The sequence below is a fragment of the Molothrus aeneus genome, chromosome 19 (assembly GCF_037042795.1).
Source record: "Molothrus aeneus isolate 106 chromosome 19, BPBGC_Maene_1.0, whole genome shotgun sequence".
Taxonomy (NCBI): domain Eukaryota; kingdom Metazoa; phylum Chordata; class Aves; order Passeriformes; family Icteridae; genus Molothrus; species Molothrus aeneus.
Window position 1 is genome coordinate 11,163,320 of NC_089664.1, and position 13,737 is coordinate 11,177,056.

At 54.2% G+C, this 13,737-nt stretch overlaps 1 protein-coding gene across 5 annotated transcripts in view; it reads left to right on the forward strand.

Moving 5' to 3' along the window:
* Positions 1 to 839: 839 nt before the first annotated feature.
* MVB12B (multivesicular body subunit 12B) overlaps positions 840 to 13,737 on the forward strand; it is a 57,675-nt gene continuing 44,777 nt past the window's right edge. For 2 of the 5 annotated variants that reach the window (XM_066562831.1, XM_066562836.1), the window contains exons 1-3: positions 859 to 945; positions 7,536 to 7,658; positions 12,293 to 12,400. In XM_066562831.1, the coding sequence (XP_066418928.1) occupies positions 883 to 945; positions 7,536 to 7,658; positions 12,293 to 12,400 (294 nt within the window). In that variant the 5' untranslated portion in view covers positions 859 to 882. Of the gene's footprint in view, positions 946 to 5,859; positions 6,498 to 7,535; positions 7,659 to 12,292; positions 12,401 to 13,737 lie in introns of those variants that run through there. The other 3 variants (XM_066562835.1, XM_066562833.1, XM_066562832.1) reach the window with 3 other exon arrangements.

The following is a 13,737-nucleotide window of genomic DNA, read 5'->3' on the forward strand; positions in this document are numbered from 1 at the left end:
CAATGCGTGTGGCGTCAGTTTCAACGCTGGCACGTGTTAAGGTTGAGCAGAACCGGACCTTTGCAGACCCTCTGTTCAGGATGTTTTCTGTGCCGTGAGCGGACCCGAAGGCTGGACACCCAGCCAGCCGGGCAAACCCCGACTACTTTGGACCATATCTTTGTTTTCCAGGCCACGGTGAGACAGAGCATCAAATATCTTAATGAATTGAAGGTAGGTGCTGAAACCGCTCATCGCTCCCAACCCCGGGGACTTCTTGAGAAGATAACCAGCTTCTTTGACACCATTTGCCCTTCTCAGCCCACGGCAGCTGCTGCCCTTCTCCTGGATGCAGCCCGTTTCAGAAGGAAGAAGGAGGTTACATTGTCCAAATCACAACTATTCAGCCATTTCCACCTAGCACCTCCCGTCTGCTCCGGGTCAGGGAGGCTGTTCGGAGCTCGGCCGGGCACTGCCCTGCTCCCGAGGAAGCGGGGTTCTGGCGAGGTGTGGCCCCGGGCGCCGCGGGGCCGTGCCGGGGCCGAGCGCGGTGCCCGGGCGGGGCCGGGCCGGGCCAGGCGGAGCGGCGGCGGCAGCGGCGCGGCAGCGGCGGTGAGTGTCCCGAGGGACGGGCCGGGCCGGGCCGGGCCGCGGGGCTCGGGCGGGGGGCGCGGGGCGGCGCGGGGGCCGGGCCGGGCGGGGCGGGATCCGGGCCCTGCGCGCCGCGGTCCGGCCGCGGTGGGCGCGGAGCGGCGGCGGCGGCGGAGCCCGAGCCCGGGCCTGGGCCTGCCCGGCGTCCGCTCCGCTCCGCTCCCCGCCCCGCGCCGCTCCGCCCGGGCCCGCAGGCCGCTCCCCCGCCGCCGCTCCTCCCGCCGGGCCGCGCCGCGCCGGCTCCGCCGGGCGATGAGGAGCTGCTTCTGCCTGCGCCGGGGGAGCCGCGACCCGCCGCCCGCCGCACGGGCAACAGTTAAGTGTCCCTGCAGCCGCCGCGGCCGGGCCGGGCCGGGCCTCGCGGTCCCTGCGGGGCGGCCCGGCGGAGCCAGCCCGGCCCGGCGGGAGGAGGCGGGGGCGCTCGCACGGCCGCGGCGCCGGGCGGGGCGGGCGGGCTGAGCCCCGGGCCGGGGCCTGCCGGGGGCTCTCGGGGCCGGTTGTCGCGGGGACCTCGCTCCTGGGCCGGGGCCGGAGCGCCCCGGCGCCTCCGTGAGACCCGGCGGTTCCTCCGAGGCTGGGCTAGCTGCAGGAGCGGCCTCGGGTACCGGCCGTGGGGTACAGCCCCGGTGACCTTGACCTGCTCCGGCATTTACTGTAAATTCTTATTGATGACGGGTAGAGGAAATAACAAATCCCCCCCCGTTTCATGTGGTCTTTTGTTGCGTTTGTAGCACGGGCCTACCTGAGTGCCCGTATCCTACCTGTTCTCAGTGCATGGCTGGAGGTGTGGCACTGGCTGGCTTCTTACAGCCTGGCTGGAGCAGCGACACAGAGCTGCCTGTGTCTTAAGTACTCGTGCCTTGCATCACGGAGGTTTGCAAGCTTTCTCTGCGGTTTCTGGAGCTATTTTCAAAGGTCCACCACTCTTCAGTGTTGTCTGCAGGTTCCCAGAGCTGGGTCGTTCTCAGCTTGGTCACAGTAACACTGAAACCAGACAGGCCAGGTATCAGCAGGTGTGTAGCTGCTCAGGCTAAAGCTTGGGTTTCTCCATTTTGTATTTTATTTTAACTGAGTGAGAACGTGCTCATCTTTTCTTCAAGGGAGCCTGTGTGTTGTGCGGCAGGTTGGCAGTGTCATCCTTATAATTTTTAGCTGAGATGGCCTTCCCTTCTAGACGAAGGCATAGCTTGACTTCTGGAGGCGTGAGATGAAACAGACAACATCTCACTCTTGTACCACGTGCATCTCTGACAAAGCGAATCCCAGGCTAAGGGTGCCAGTAGCCCCCAGAGACATGTTCATACCTCTGCCAAGAGAGAAATAACTGAACCGAATGTCATTTCAGTTTTGCTGCCCTGGTGCAAGGTCATCCGCGTATGGAAACCTATTTTGATTCGAAACAGGACACTTCAGAAAAGTGTGTCCATAGTTAGAAGTGCTGTGAAGCAATACAGGGTCTCGATTTTGCTCATTCTGTCACTTAAGTTCCTGTTTCCATCACATTCAGTCACAAAGTGTAGGTTTTGCAGCTGGTGCAGGGCAACTGTCTCCTGAGGGAGCCTGTGTGCAGGGGTGATTCCAGGCATGCCTTCAATGGTGGTGAAACGTGAAACTGAAATCCTTCCTGTTTGTGACGGTGGCCTCCAAGGCCCGCTGCTGATGGCCACTGTGGGTTCCTGTTTTTCTGATGGAGACGATGCCGTGTTCCATGAGCAGAAATAGAAGGCTGGCTGGGGCCGTGTGCTGAGCTGTCATGTGGGTGAGCTGTGGCAGCGTGGCAGCTGTGCCTTCCTGCAGGGATGGAGGACAGCCTTTGAGAGAAGGCTGCTTGGTTTATGGGACCATTTCCCACACACTACTGCAGGGATGCAGTGAGGTAGTTGGTTTTTATTCCAGTTTTGCCTTAGCTCATACTTTTCTGCCTGTGGGAAGAGCAAGCCAGTGTCAAAGTGCAGGGCTTGTAGTTGGAGGAAGAAACAATAACACCATTCTCCTTCTAAGTCCCTGGCTATTTAACTTCAGAGCTTGACCCACTTTGTTGGCAGCGTGATGTTTCTGTAGCAAACACATTGAAAGGCCTGATCTGGTCATGTACCCACCAGCTCTTGAACTTGCTGAACTTGTTGAAAAGGAACACTGAGAGCAGAAAATGGTCTAGAAACGCACAATAACACATTCATTTCTGAAAGCGGGTTCTTCTGCTGTGTATGTGTCCCAGCCAGAGCCCAGCAGTCTGTGTGGTCAGTCACCTCAGTGAAGCCAGCAGAAAAGTATGCCTAGGATAAACTAATAAAGGCGGATGACATAACAAGGAAATAGGAGAGAACAAGCAAAAAGGCTATAAAGAGCCAAACTTGGCAGTGCTGGCAGACAGGGAGGTGTGTGTGACTGTGGGCATGGGTTGTGGGAAGAAGGCTGTGCCAGAAGCCAGTGGAGTCCCAGAAGGCCTCTGCTACAGCTGGGCATCAAGATCCCAGGGGCACTGTGCCTCCTGCCTTGAGGCACGTCTGCTTCGAGGGCTGGGAAGCATTCGGGATAGAGCCAGCAGCATGGTGGCTGCTTGTCCAAGAGTGCATCCTGTCCATCTTGTCCATCCCACCCTCCTTTTGTGCTGCTTGAAGCTGGTGCTGCCCGGATGCACAAGGACTTTCTCCTTAGAGACACTTTCTTTCCCCGCTGGCTTTGTCTGGGCAGCCGCACAGTGTTCTGAAGCTTTTTCCTGCCCCAGAGCTCACATCTGACTTCCTTTGGCTGCTGGGCTGTGCTGGGGACTGGATGTGGCCCCACAGCTGAGAAAACTTCCAGGGAGCATGCTCCCAGCTGATGGGAAAAATGTTCTTCTCATTGTTTTGGCCTGTTCCCGGAATAGCCCTGCAGGGAGCGGGTGGCACAGGCAGCTTGCTGCAGGGTGCTGAGAGCCATATCCTGGCTGAGTGCTCGGCCACTGTGATGGCAGCTGGGCATGCAGGTCAAACTCACATTGCTAAAGAGAATTGAAGTAACAAGCTGCCGAATAGAGGTATTTATAGAATCCTGCTCCTTAATTTAATCTCCTCTTTGACTGTTTATTTTTCCATTTTTAAATTAGAAGGTTCGATAGAAGAGAAACCAAACTTTGTTGATGCTCTCACGGAGAAGTGCAGTGTAACTAATGATCTGCGTGATTGCCCAGCCAGAGACTCCCCTCTGACCCGTGCAGAGTTCACAAAAATATTTATCCCAGTGTGCAACTGACTTCTGCTGCTCCATATCTGTTCCAGATGCATCCTCAGTCGTTCTGCCCAGTGACTGCCTGGTGCGGCAGAGCCTGGCCGTGCTGCAGTGGCCACAGCAGGTTTGCTTGCTGGGCAGGAGCTGTGCCTCCATCCCTGTCGGCTGCAGGCACGGGGCAGAGGAGGTGCTGGGCTCTCTGGGCAGGGGCAGCTTGGTGCCCTTGCTGCAGCAGGTGCTGCTCGGGCCCTGTGCCGGTGCTGTGCCACGTTACCCTGGGTGCCGGTGCTGTGCCACGTTACCCTGGGTGCCGGTGCTGTGCCACGTTACCCCGGGTGCCAGTGCTGTGCCACATTACCCCGTGTGCCAGTGCTGTGCCACGTTACCCTGGGTGCCGGTGCTGTGCCACGTTACCCTGGGTGCCGGTGCTGTGCCACATTACCCCGTGTGCCGGTGCTGTGCCACGTTACCCTGGGTGCTGGTGCTGTGCCATGTTACCCTGGGTGCTGGTGCTGTGCCACGTTACCCCGTGGTGCCGGTGCTGTGCCACATTACCCCGTGTGCCGGTGCTGTGCCACGTTACCCCGTGTGCCGGTGCTGTGCCACGTTACCCCGTGTGCCAGTGCTGTGCCACATTACCCCATGTGCCAGTGCTGTGCCACATTACCCTGTGTGCCGGTGCTGTGCCACATTACCCTGTGTGCCGGTGCTGTGCCACGTTACCCTGGGTGCCGGTGCTGTGCCACGTTACCCCGTGTGCCGGTGCTGTGCCACGTTACCCTGGGTGCCGGTGCTGTGCCACGTTACCCTGGGTGCTGGTGCTGTGCCACATTACCCTGTGTGCCGGTGCTGTGCCATATTACCCCATGTGCCGGTGCTGTGCCACGTTACCCCGGGTGCCAGTGCTGTGCCACGTTACCCTGGGTGCTGGTGCTGTGCCACGTTACCCCGTGTGCCGGTGCTGTGCCATGTTACCCCATGTGCCGGTGCTGTGCCACATTACCCCGTGTGCCGGTGCTGTGCCACGTTACCCCGTGTGCCGGTGCTGTGCCACGTTACCCTGGGTGCTGGTGCTGTGCCATGTTACCCTGGGTGCTGGTGCTGTGCCACATTACCCCGTGGTGCCGGTGCTGTGCCATGTTACCCCGTGTGCCGGTGCTGTGCCACATTACCCCGTGTGCCGGTGCTGTGCCACGTTACCCCGTGTGCTGGTGCTGTGCCACATTACCCCGTGGTGCCGGTGCTGTGCCACATTACCCCGTGTGCCGGTGCTGTGCCACGTTACCCCGTGTGCTGGTGCTGTGCCACATTACCCCGTGTGCCGGTGCTGTGCCACATTACCCCGTGTGCTGGTGCTGTGCCACATTACCCCGTGTGCCGGTGCTGTGCCATGTTACCCCGTGTGCCGGTGCTGTGCCACGTTACCCCGTGTGCCGGTGCTGTGCCGTGTCACGGCCAGGCAGACAGCCCCACGCCCAGCTCTGCTGCCGCCATAGAGGGGCTTTGTGTGAGCCGGCACAAAGTGAGGATTGATGCTGGTTCCCCTCCCCCTGCCCTGCGAGCAGGGCTGCAAATGGCTCCCACAAAGGTGTCCTTCTTCCCTTGCTGAGGACAGGGAGCCAGCGGGCTGAGGGGGAGGCACCACGCTGTGGGTTGGAGCACCCACCCCTCCTTTTGTGATGGTGCCGGGGACCCCCTCATCCTCAGGCTTGCCCAGGCTGAGCTGGCAGCTGCTCAGGTTCCTGCCGGGGCAGCTGGGCCTCCCTCCACAGGCCCCAGCACGGTGAGACGCGGCCTGGGCAGCGCTCAGCAGCAGGCACTTCACCAGGGTGTGTTTGGTGGGGGCCAGAGGCACCCTGTGAGCAGAGCTGCTTCCCTGCAGTGCCACTGCAGCTGGGTGGGAGCCTGCCGTGTAGTGTTCTTAACACGCTGGGGAATATCATCATTTACCTGGACTGCAGCTCAAAATGGCCTAAGAGAAGCTTACGTCAGCATTCATTACCTCCCAGCTCCTCCCAATATGTAGTAAGAAGTCACCAGACTATTGAGTGACTTGAAGTTTCAGAAAACATTCATGAAGAACAGATTGTAAGCTCTTTGTTAAATTCACGTTACGTTTCTTCCATGCTGTATGTTTGAGGTTCTGTGTTATTTGCGAGGTCTCTGGATGAGCTGTGGGGTGGCACACGCATTGGCACAGGGTCTGTCATGGCCGTGCCAGTGCCTCCAGCATTCCTGCAGCAGGGTCCTGTGCTCCTCGCCCACCCTGAGGACAGGGAGCCTGCTGGGAGAGGAGGGGGAGCCCCTGGGGCTCAGGCTGCACTTGCCATCATGCTCGAAGGTTTGAGCTGCTTTGGGAGTGGAGAGGGTTTGCTTTGCTCTGTGTGCTGGATGCGTGTTCAGCACACTGGTGCTAAAGCAGAGCTCTCTCCTGTTTGGTTCATCAGCAGTAGTGTTTGCACCACTACTGGTCACTAGCACCTGTTTTGGACTCCTCAAGTAGTCTGGCTGTTCATGTGACATTATTATTATTTACTTAGGGCCCAGACTTGCTCTTTTTTATTGCCTGCAGCACGATGTTTGTTCAGACTGGGCATTGTGAAGTGTAAACCCAATTCCACTGGCACCAGTACTCACCTCTGCCTTTTCTAGAAGCAGTAAGTAACCAGCCATCTAAATGGCCTAGAAATGCTGGGGTTTGATTGCTCTGAGGAGGGAATTGAATTAGGCAGCTCTGGTTCCCGGCTTGTCTGGCTGTGCAGCAGTGATGCTTGTTTCCACAAAGCACTGCCCTTTGTCTTGGGGTGCGTGGGGCGGTTTCCTGGGGCATTCCTGCCTGAAAGCCAGAGAAGACTTGCTTTGACTGGCTGCCTCTGCAGGAGCCACATGCTGAGGCAGTGGCACCTTTCCCCATCCTTCACCTCAGTTGTTTCAGCGCCTTTCTTGTGCTCTCCTCCTGCTTCCTGCAGCAGCATCCCTCCAAAATTAGTTGGTCTTACCTGCTTCTGTCCTTTTTGCATATCTCCCTCCCTTGACGTTCTCGGTGATGTGTCTCTTTTGGAAGATGCTCGGGCCTCCTCAAGGCCTCTCTGCTTTGTGCCAGCCCACCCTGTGCTTCCTCTGTGTTCCTGGTGTTGGGGCTCCCTGCAGCCAGTGTTGTTCTGCATCCAGCGCCAGAGACATCTGTGCTGCTCCTTGAAATCAGCCTGGCTGACTGGCGTGTGATGGGACTGAGGACTCAAGGGGAGCCCCCAGCATGTCTTAACACCCATAGTGGATGGGGAACCTCCCTCTAAGGCCATTAGGAGCAGATTTCTTGCTGTTTAAAACGACAGAGCTGCTTCAACCAGCCTGGCTTGGGGATGAAATTTGTTCTCTTTTTGGAAGAGAAGGGATTTTTTTCTGTCATTGCTAGATGGAGACCAGCCCATGGAAGCAACAAAATGAGTCTCAGAGGCTGCCAGCCCAAATTTCAAACCTATTTGGCATTGCAAAGTAGTGCCCACAAGTATACTCTCTTACCAAAAGCAAATGAAAGTGCAGAAGGTGTGTCTGGCCTAATCCTGTGTTTACCTTGGCCGTCTGTGGTGTGTCAGCACAGGCACTGTGGCATGCATGTGTGCTCTTGGTTCTCTGGCTTCTGCTGGGGTGTGGTGCCCAGCAGGCAGCCCTTTAATTCTGCTCCTTCCTTCCAGGAGCAGTCCATGATGCCTGAGGTGCGAGACCTCTCGGATGCCTTGCCCGAGCTGCCGATGGATCCCATCACCGGTGTCGGCGTGCTGGCCTCCCGCAGCCGAGCACCCACTGGATATGACGTTGTAAGTAGAGCTCTCTGAGCTGCTGCACTTAATACTTTGGTGCTGCACTAATGAGCCTTTACTGTGCTGGGAGCACAGAGAGAGAGAACATGCCTTTGAACTGTGCTGTGAGGAGTCATTTGGTAGTCAGCTGCGCACCTTTCAGCCCACAGCACTTGGTGCTTTCCTTCAGCAGAGGGTGGTGGGTGTAAATTTGCCTCTTCATCTTTGCCACTCCAGAGGAGCTTAATTTCCTGGAGGAGGGGTTTACTGAAACAGCTGGCCACAATGGCAAGCAAATTTAATAATCCTAGTAACATTCATCCTGAAGGAGTCCTAAGTATTGTACAAATTCTATCTCTAAATAAATGGATCCCGCATCAGCTGTTTAATCCCACATATCAGCATTACACAATGATGATGAGAAACTCCAGAAAGGGAATCAAAGAATTTTGCATCCAGCTGAAATGGCAAGGATGATTTTGACAGGCAGAATGCAAACCTCTAAACTAAGGTTTGGCAGAAGAATGGCAGCAGGAAAAAGCTGCTGGATACAGGGTCGATGAATGTGTGAACAGATAAAGGGAGGTTGCTGTTCAACAGCTGCTTGTTCCTTGAATTAGTTGCTGTGTAACCAACGGCAGGATGTTTCTACTCATAGATCAGTGTCCCAAACTGTGGAATATAAAATACTGACTTTGCAGAGATCTATAGAGAAAGATTTGGTCTGTAGTTCACCTGCTTGCCTTTCTATGTATTATGCTCCAACTGTGTTATATCACACCTTGGGTTTCCAGAGCCTCACAGCTTGTATGGTAGGAGTGGAAGCCAGCTGACTTGAGCTTTGCTCACACCTCTTCAGCTCTGGATGATTTCATACCTTGTTCAGTCTGAAGAAACAAAATGGATCAGGCTGAAGTAAGGACACAAGGGGAGCATTGTGAAAAAGCTCCTTAAAGACCTGGGAGGTTTTTACCTTTACTGTGTTTTTCCAAGTGCTCATTACCTGTGTGAGCCAGGCTGTGTAATTAGCTGCTTGCCCTGATAAAGAAGCACGGGACAGTGTGAGACTTCTGATAACAGAATTGCATTTTGCCTAAATGGCTGGGCAGAGAGCAGCTCACCCCAGATAGCCTGCCTGTGGCTTAATGGGGAGTTGCAGCGCTAACGCAGTTTAAACTAAACAAGATAAAAGAGTCTTCCTGTGGCATAATCCAATTATGGTGGTGGTGTAATGCTGGTGAATGTGGGTCGCTGTCTCCTCAGGGCACAGCGAGGAGCTGCCTTTGCTCTGGCTCTGCTGCCTCCCTGTCTGCTCACAAGGAGCACTGTCTGCCCTTGGAGCGGGCGTGGGGCAGTGCCTGCTGTGCGCTGTCCTTCCCCCAGCACGGCTGCCACCTCACTTTACGTGTCAGCTTACCACCCCAGCAGTGTGCCTGGGCGCTGCAGCCACCCTTGGTGTCCTGTCCCCTGTGCAGCACCTGCTGTCAAGGGGCCATGCTGGGTGCCACGCTGATGTGACAGGGGCAGTGGCACGAGTGTGCTGCTCTTGCCTGGGTGTTTGTGAAGGTGGCTGGTCTGTGAGTCAGTGCACTGGAGCATTGTGTGGTGTGCCAGTTTGCCACTTCTCCATGACTTCTCTGGAACCTGTTCTGGCCCCCCAAAAGTGTGAAGCTGAATGCACAAACGCAGTGCTCAGCACAGCAGAGAAATCGTGTTCTGAGACATGGGCAATGTGCAGAGCTGGGTGGTCTTGGGAGCTGTGTTTCTGCAGGTATGCAATTTCCTTAATGAGGCACTGGGAGCTGATTGCTGTAAAGCCTTGAGGAAGGCAGCTCTGGCAGCTCATCCCACAAGTGTGCTCCCTAGAGCCCTCATAGTAAGAGGCGCACACTGCACCCTGGAAAGGAGAGCCACACTCATCTTTTGGGAAGCATTCACAGCAGTGTTTCTTGGCATGTTGTAGTCCCCTTAGGGATCCAGTGGCTTTGTGTGTCACTGCTGCATCTTGCAGCATTCAGTTCTCCAGGTGGATTCAGAGTTGCATGGGGAAGTATTTTCTCATGTCGTTTCACTGATGGTTTCAAGTTTTGCAATGAAGTAACCAGCTCTTTCTGAGACACCTTTGTTATTTATAGGCTTTACCAGTTTCCCTTTCATTGAAATGCCTATAGATGTCCAGGTCCATTTCCCAGGTTCACATGGAGCCCCAGGGCTCAGCCTACTGCCCAGCTGGAGATGGCAGGCGGCAGTGCCTGGGGGGATGTCCTGGCAAATGGGACAGAGACCTTTTTTCCTCTGTAGTACTTTAGTTACTCCATAATCTCTATTGCCTTTGTGTCTGCTTAGAAAACAAATGCACTGTTGGCATTTGGAATAACTGGCCAGGCCTTTTCACAGCTAAAGCACCAAAGACTTGATTTTGCCAAAATATGCAGAATGTCTGAATTTAGATTCCTGAAAATCCAACCAAACAGGCAAGACTGAGTGTCTGGGTGGGGAGGAGAGGGGGGAGGCAGGAGCCTGGGACAGGAGGGAGGTGTGGTTCCTGTGCAGCTGTGTTCTTTGCTGCAGGCTGAACACCAGCTCCGTGGTGGGGTTTGCTCTGGGGCAGTGCCTGAGCAAGCTGCAGACCCAGCAGGAGCAGCCCTGACTTTGCCAGAGGGGCAGATCACCTTGTGGGGCAGGAGGTTTAGGGGACCCGCTTGCCAAAGACCTGACAGTGGTGCAGTAACCCTACCCTGAGGGCTGTGCGGCAGGTAGGTCACCCTGCATTACTGGGGGGTCACACCATGTCACTCTGTCAAGTGCATCTGTTTGTAGCTCACAGTGAGGAGTGTCTCCCCCAGCCGCATGAGGAGCAGGACCATTCCTTGTGCCCGGTGCCAGGTGCCAGATCCTCTGTCTCGCACGTTCCTTGCCTCTCAGCCAAGAAAGACTGGGCAAGCTGGGGCTCTGCAGTGCCTGTCCTGCTGGCCTGGTCTGCTGGGGACTTGGCTCCTGTCCTGAGGGCATGCTGGTCAGGCACAGCTCTGCTTTGAGATTTGCTGGGGCTTCTCCTTGCTTGCAGGAGCCCAGCAGGTGATGCAAGAAGTTTCCTGTTTATATGGCTCTGTTTTCTTTCCCCGTGAGTTTTCTGACAAGTTCATTCATGTTTGCATTCTCCTGGCTTGGAGTTCAAGCTAACCATCCCTATATGCCAGCAGTTTTCCCAAACAGACTGTTTCCTGAATATCTTTTCACTAGGACTGACTTACCCATCACAGAGGAAGATGCCTGTAGATTTTACATATTCCTAAACTATCCGTTTAGGAAAGATTTGAATTCAAAGAATTCAAATAAGCAAAAAATTTTGCCCAAATCCTATTGTAAAATGTGGCTGTTTAAAAATCAGGCATGTTTCTTTGCAGAGCCTGAACACAAAAGCTGTGTGTGCTGTACAATGGCTTGGCCTGAGCTGGGCTCCTTGTGAGCAGCAGTTGCCAAGCTTCAGGGAGCAGTCAGTGCACTTTGCTGCTTTGATCAGACTGTCTCGTGTCTGTCTGCTGCACTCGGGGGAATGGGAGGCCTTGTCAGCACACAGCTCTGGCTTCCTGTGCCCGGCGCAGTCCCTGCTCAGCTAAACATGGGTGCAAAGGTGACAAGTGTCAGCTCTTTGTTACCAGGCCGCTCTGGGGCCAAGGGCTGGCTCGGTGTGATTACAAGAGCTGCTGTGGAGCAGTTTGCCCCCTCTGAGAGGCATTAGGCAGAAGTTCAGCTTCTGTGGAGCTTCAGAGCATGCTGGAGTCTCCTGTTGGAAATGCCAGCTGGGTGTTAGTCTGATGGGGTAATCTTGTTTCTTCTACCCTTCTCCTTGTGTTTGCCTTCTTGCCTCCTCTCTTACAACAAACATTTTGGGGCCAGGGCTCTTACCAGCTTGCTCTGTGTGTGGTGAGTGCTCAGCTGCTGAGAGTAGAGCCCTTCCCCAGTGCATGGTGCTGCCTCCTGCCCACTCCTTGAATCAGCTAGCAGTGAGATTTTCTCCTGCACATCATGCTGTCTCTCCTGTGGAGGGTCCAGGGTCTGTTTCCTTACCAGCACCATCATGTGCTATCAGTTTGGCTGGATGCGGGGTTGCATTGGAGAGGGACATTTGCGGGCTGTGTCTTGCATGCAGCCCTGCTGCTAAAATCCACCAGTGACCAGGGATTCCTCAGCCTGCTTGGAAGCAGCTTTTTGACCTGGGAGCCAGAATTCCTTGGCTTTCCATGAAAATAGTCCTGGGATGGGTCAGTTTCTGTGCTCTGTCTCCACGGACCCTCGCAGCATGCCCGGTGTGTGTGCCCTTGTGTGTGGAGTGGTAATGAATGCCTCAATGTGCTGACTTTTCCAAACTATTGTTTGGAGACTGTAACTGAAGTTGCAGTTTCCTCATTAGAGTAGCCTTTGTCAGAGCATCTTTAATCAAGGGTCTCCTGAGAGACAGCACTTTTAGAACTTCTTTTTGTACCTCCTCTTGAAAGTTCTTTGCACTGCACCTTGCGAAGAAACTAATGAGATGCTGTGAAAGTTTGGGCTGCTGTTAATTAGAAGAGGTCTGAGGAAGAAGTACTGCACATGTATTAACTTTATCTTGGCTCACATGTCTCCTCTCTCCCTCTGTCTCTTCTTTACAGGTTGCACAAACAGCAGATGGCTTGGATGCTGACCTGTGGAAAGATGGCTTGTTTAAATCCAAGGTCACACGGTACCTGTGCTTCACCAGATCATTTTCGAAAGAGAATGTAAGTCCATTTGTTGACTGTCTGTGTGATTTGCATCTGTGCCTGGTATGTGCTTACCCATACGATGATTCATTTTATGGAGCCAATTATAATTCAAGCAGGCATTCTGCTGAGTTCGGGTGAGTAAGGAGGCAAAGTGCAATGGCAGAATATTTGCATTTTGTGTGTGTTTCTCATGGAAAGAAATTGCTGACAAAATCTTCTGCAATAAAAGAAGCACAAAAGGGAACGTTTGCATTTAAGCAGCCTCTCACCCTCATTGCCTGCTGCAGCAACGAGTGCTGCACACTCATGGTCCTGATTGATGTGTAACCCAAATCCCTCAAGAAACAGACGATGTAGGTAGTGGTGGTGAAGAAAATGTTGGTTTCTGAATCCAGGGGCATCACAGATATGTTATTGAAGGATTAGCTTGCTTGCTTTGTTGGTTTTTGGTGCTGATTCTTGAAAATGTGCCCACGTTGTGCATATGCTACCACATTCTTGTAATCTGTTCTGACTATTAAGTATGAGTTACTTCGTGATTAGCAGCAGTTGTCTGCCCACACTTTCTGTGGAGGAGAGGAGACCGTGTGCAGCAAGAGCTTCATGCATTCTGCTGTGTTTTTGGTTGAGGCCACTGTGAAAACTTTCTTTTTTTCTGGAGGAACTGTTGACTTCTGCAATGAATGCACTCCATCTAGTGGGTAATCCTGCTTTTGGTCGTGCTTTGGATATTCTCGGCCACTCAGCTGGCAGTGTCTGGAAGTACCATTTTGTACTTGTGCTTTCACTGTGACAGGAACAGAAAAGTGATGGCAGCTTCAGGGGCTGCTCACGGGTCCTGGCAGTAGAGCTGAGGGTTGCCAGTTCCCACCATTTGACCTTTACTCCATCCATTTCCCTGCCTACGTCTTGATTAAAGTAAAGCTCCAGAGCTATGGGAAATACAACTTCCGGGAGTGGATGGACAACAATTGTGCTGTTCATCCTGAAGTATGTGCAGTTGCAGGAATAGCAGCCCTAGAGTAGGCAGGAAGGCTTTAAAGAGGTTTGTGCTGATTTGAGTATTAGGTTTATCGGTCGCTACCTAAAATTTGAAGTTGTCAGAAATAATTACAGGACAGGAGTAGCTGCTGACTGCAGAGATGGTGTAAATACCCTCAGGTGGTGCCTATTGGACTTTTGGCAGGAACCCTGGGGTCACCATGGTTTGGGAGTACTTTCTTCGTATTGATGAGGCATAAATTAAAGCAAAAGTTTCCCCTTCCCTCAGTCCTCTTGACCACATGGGATAAATGACGTGCTTCCCTGCTGGGGGCATCTGGGGGCTAAGGGGCCTCAGTTCCCCCATCTGG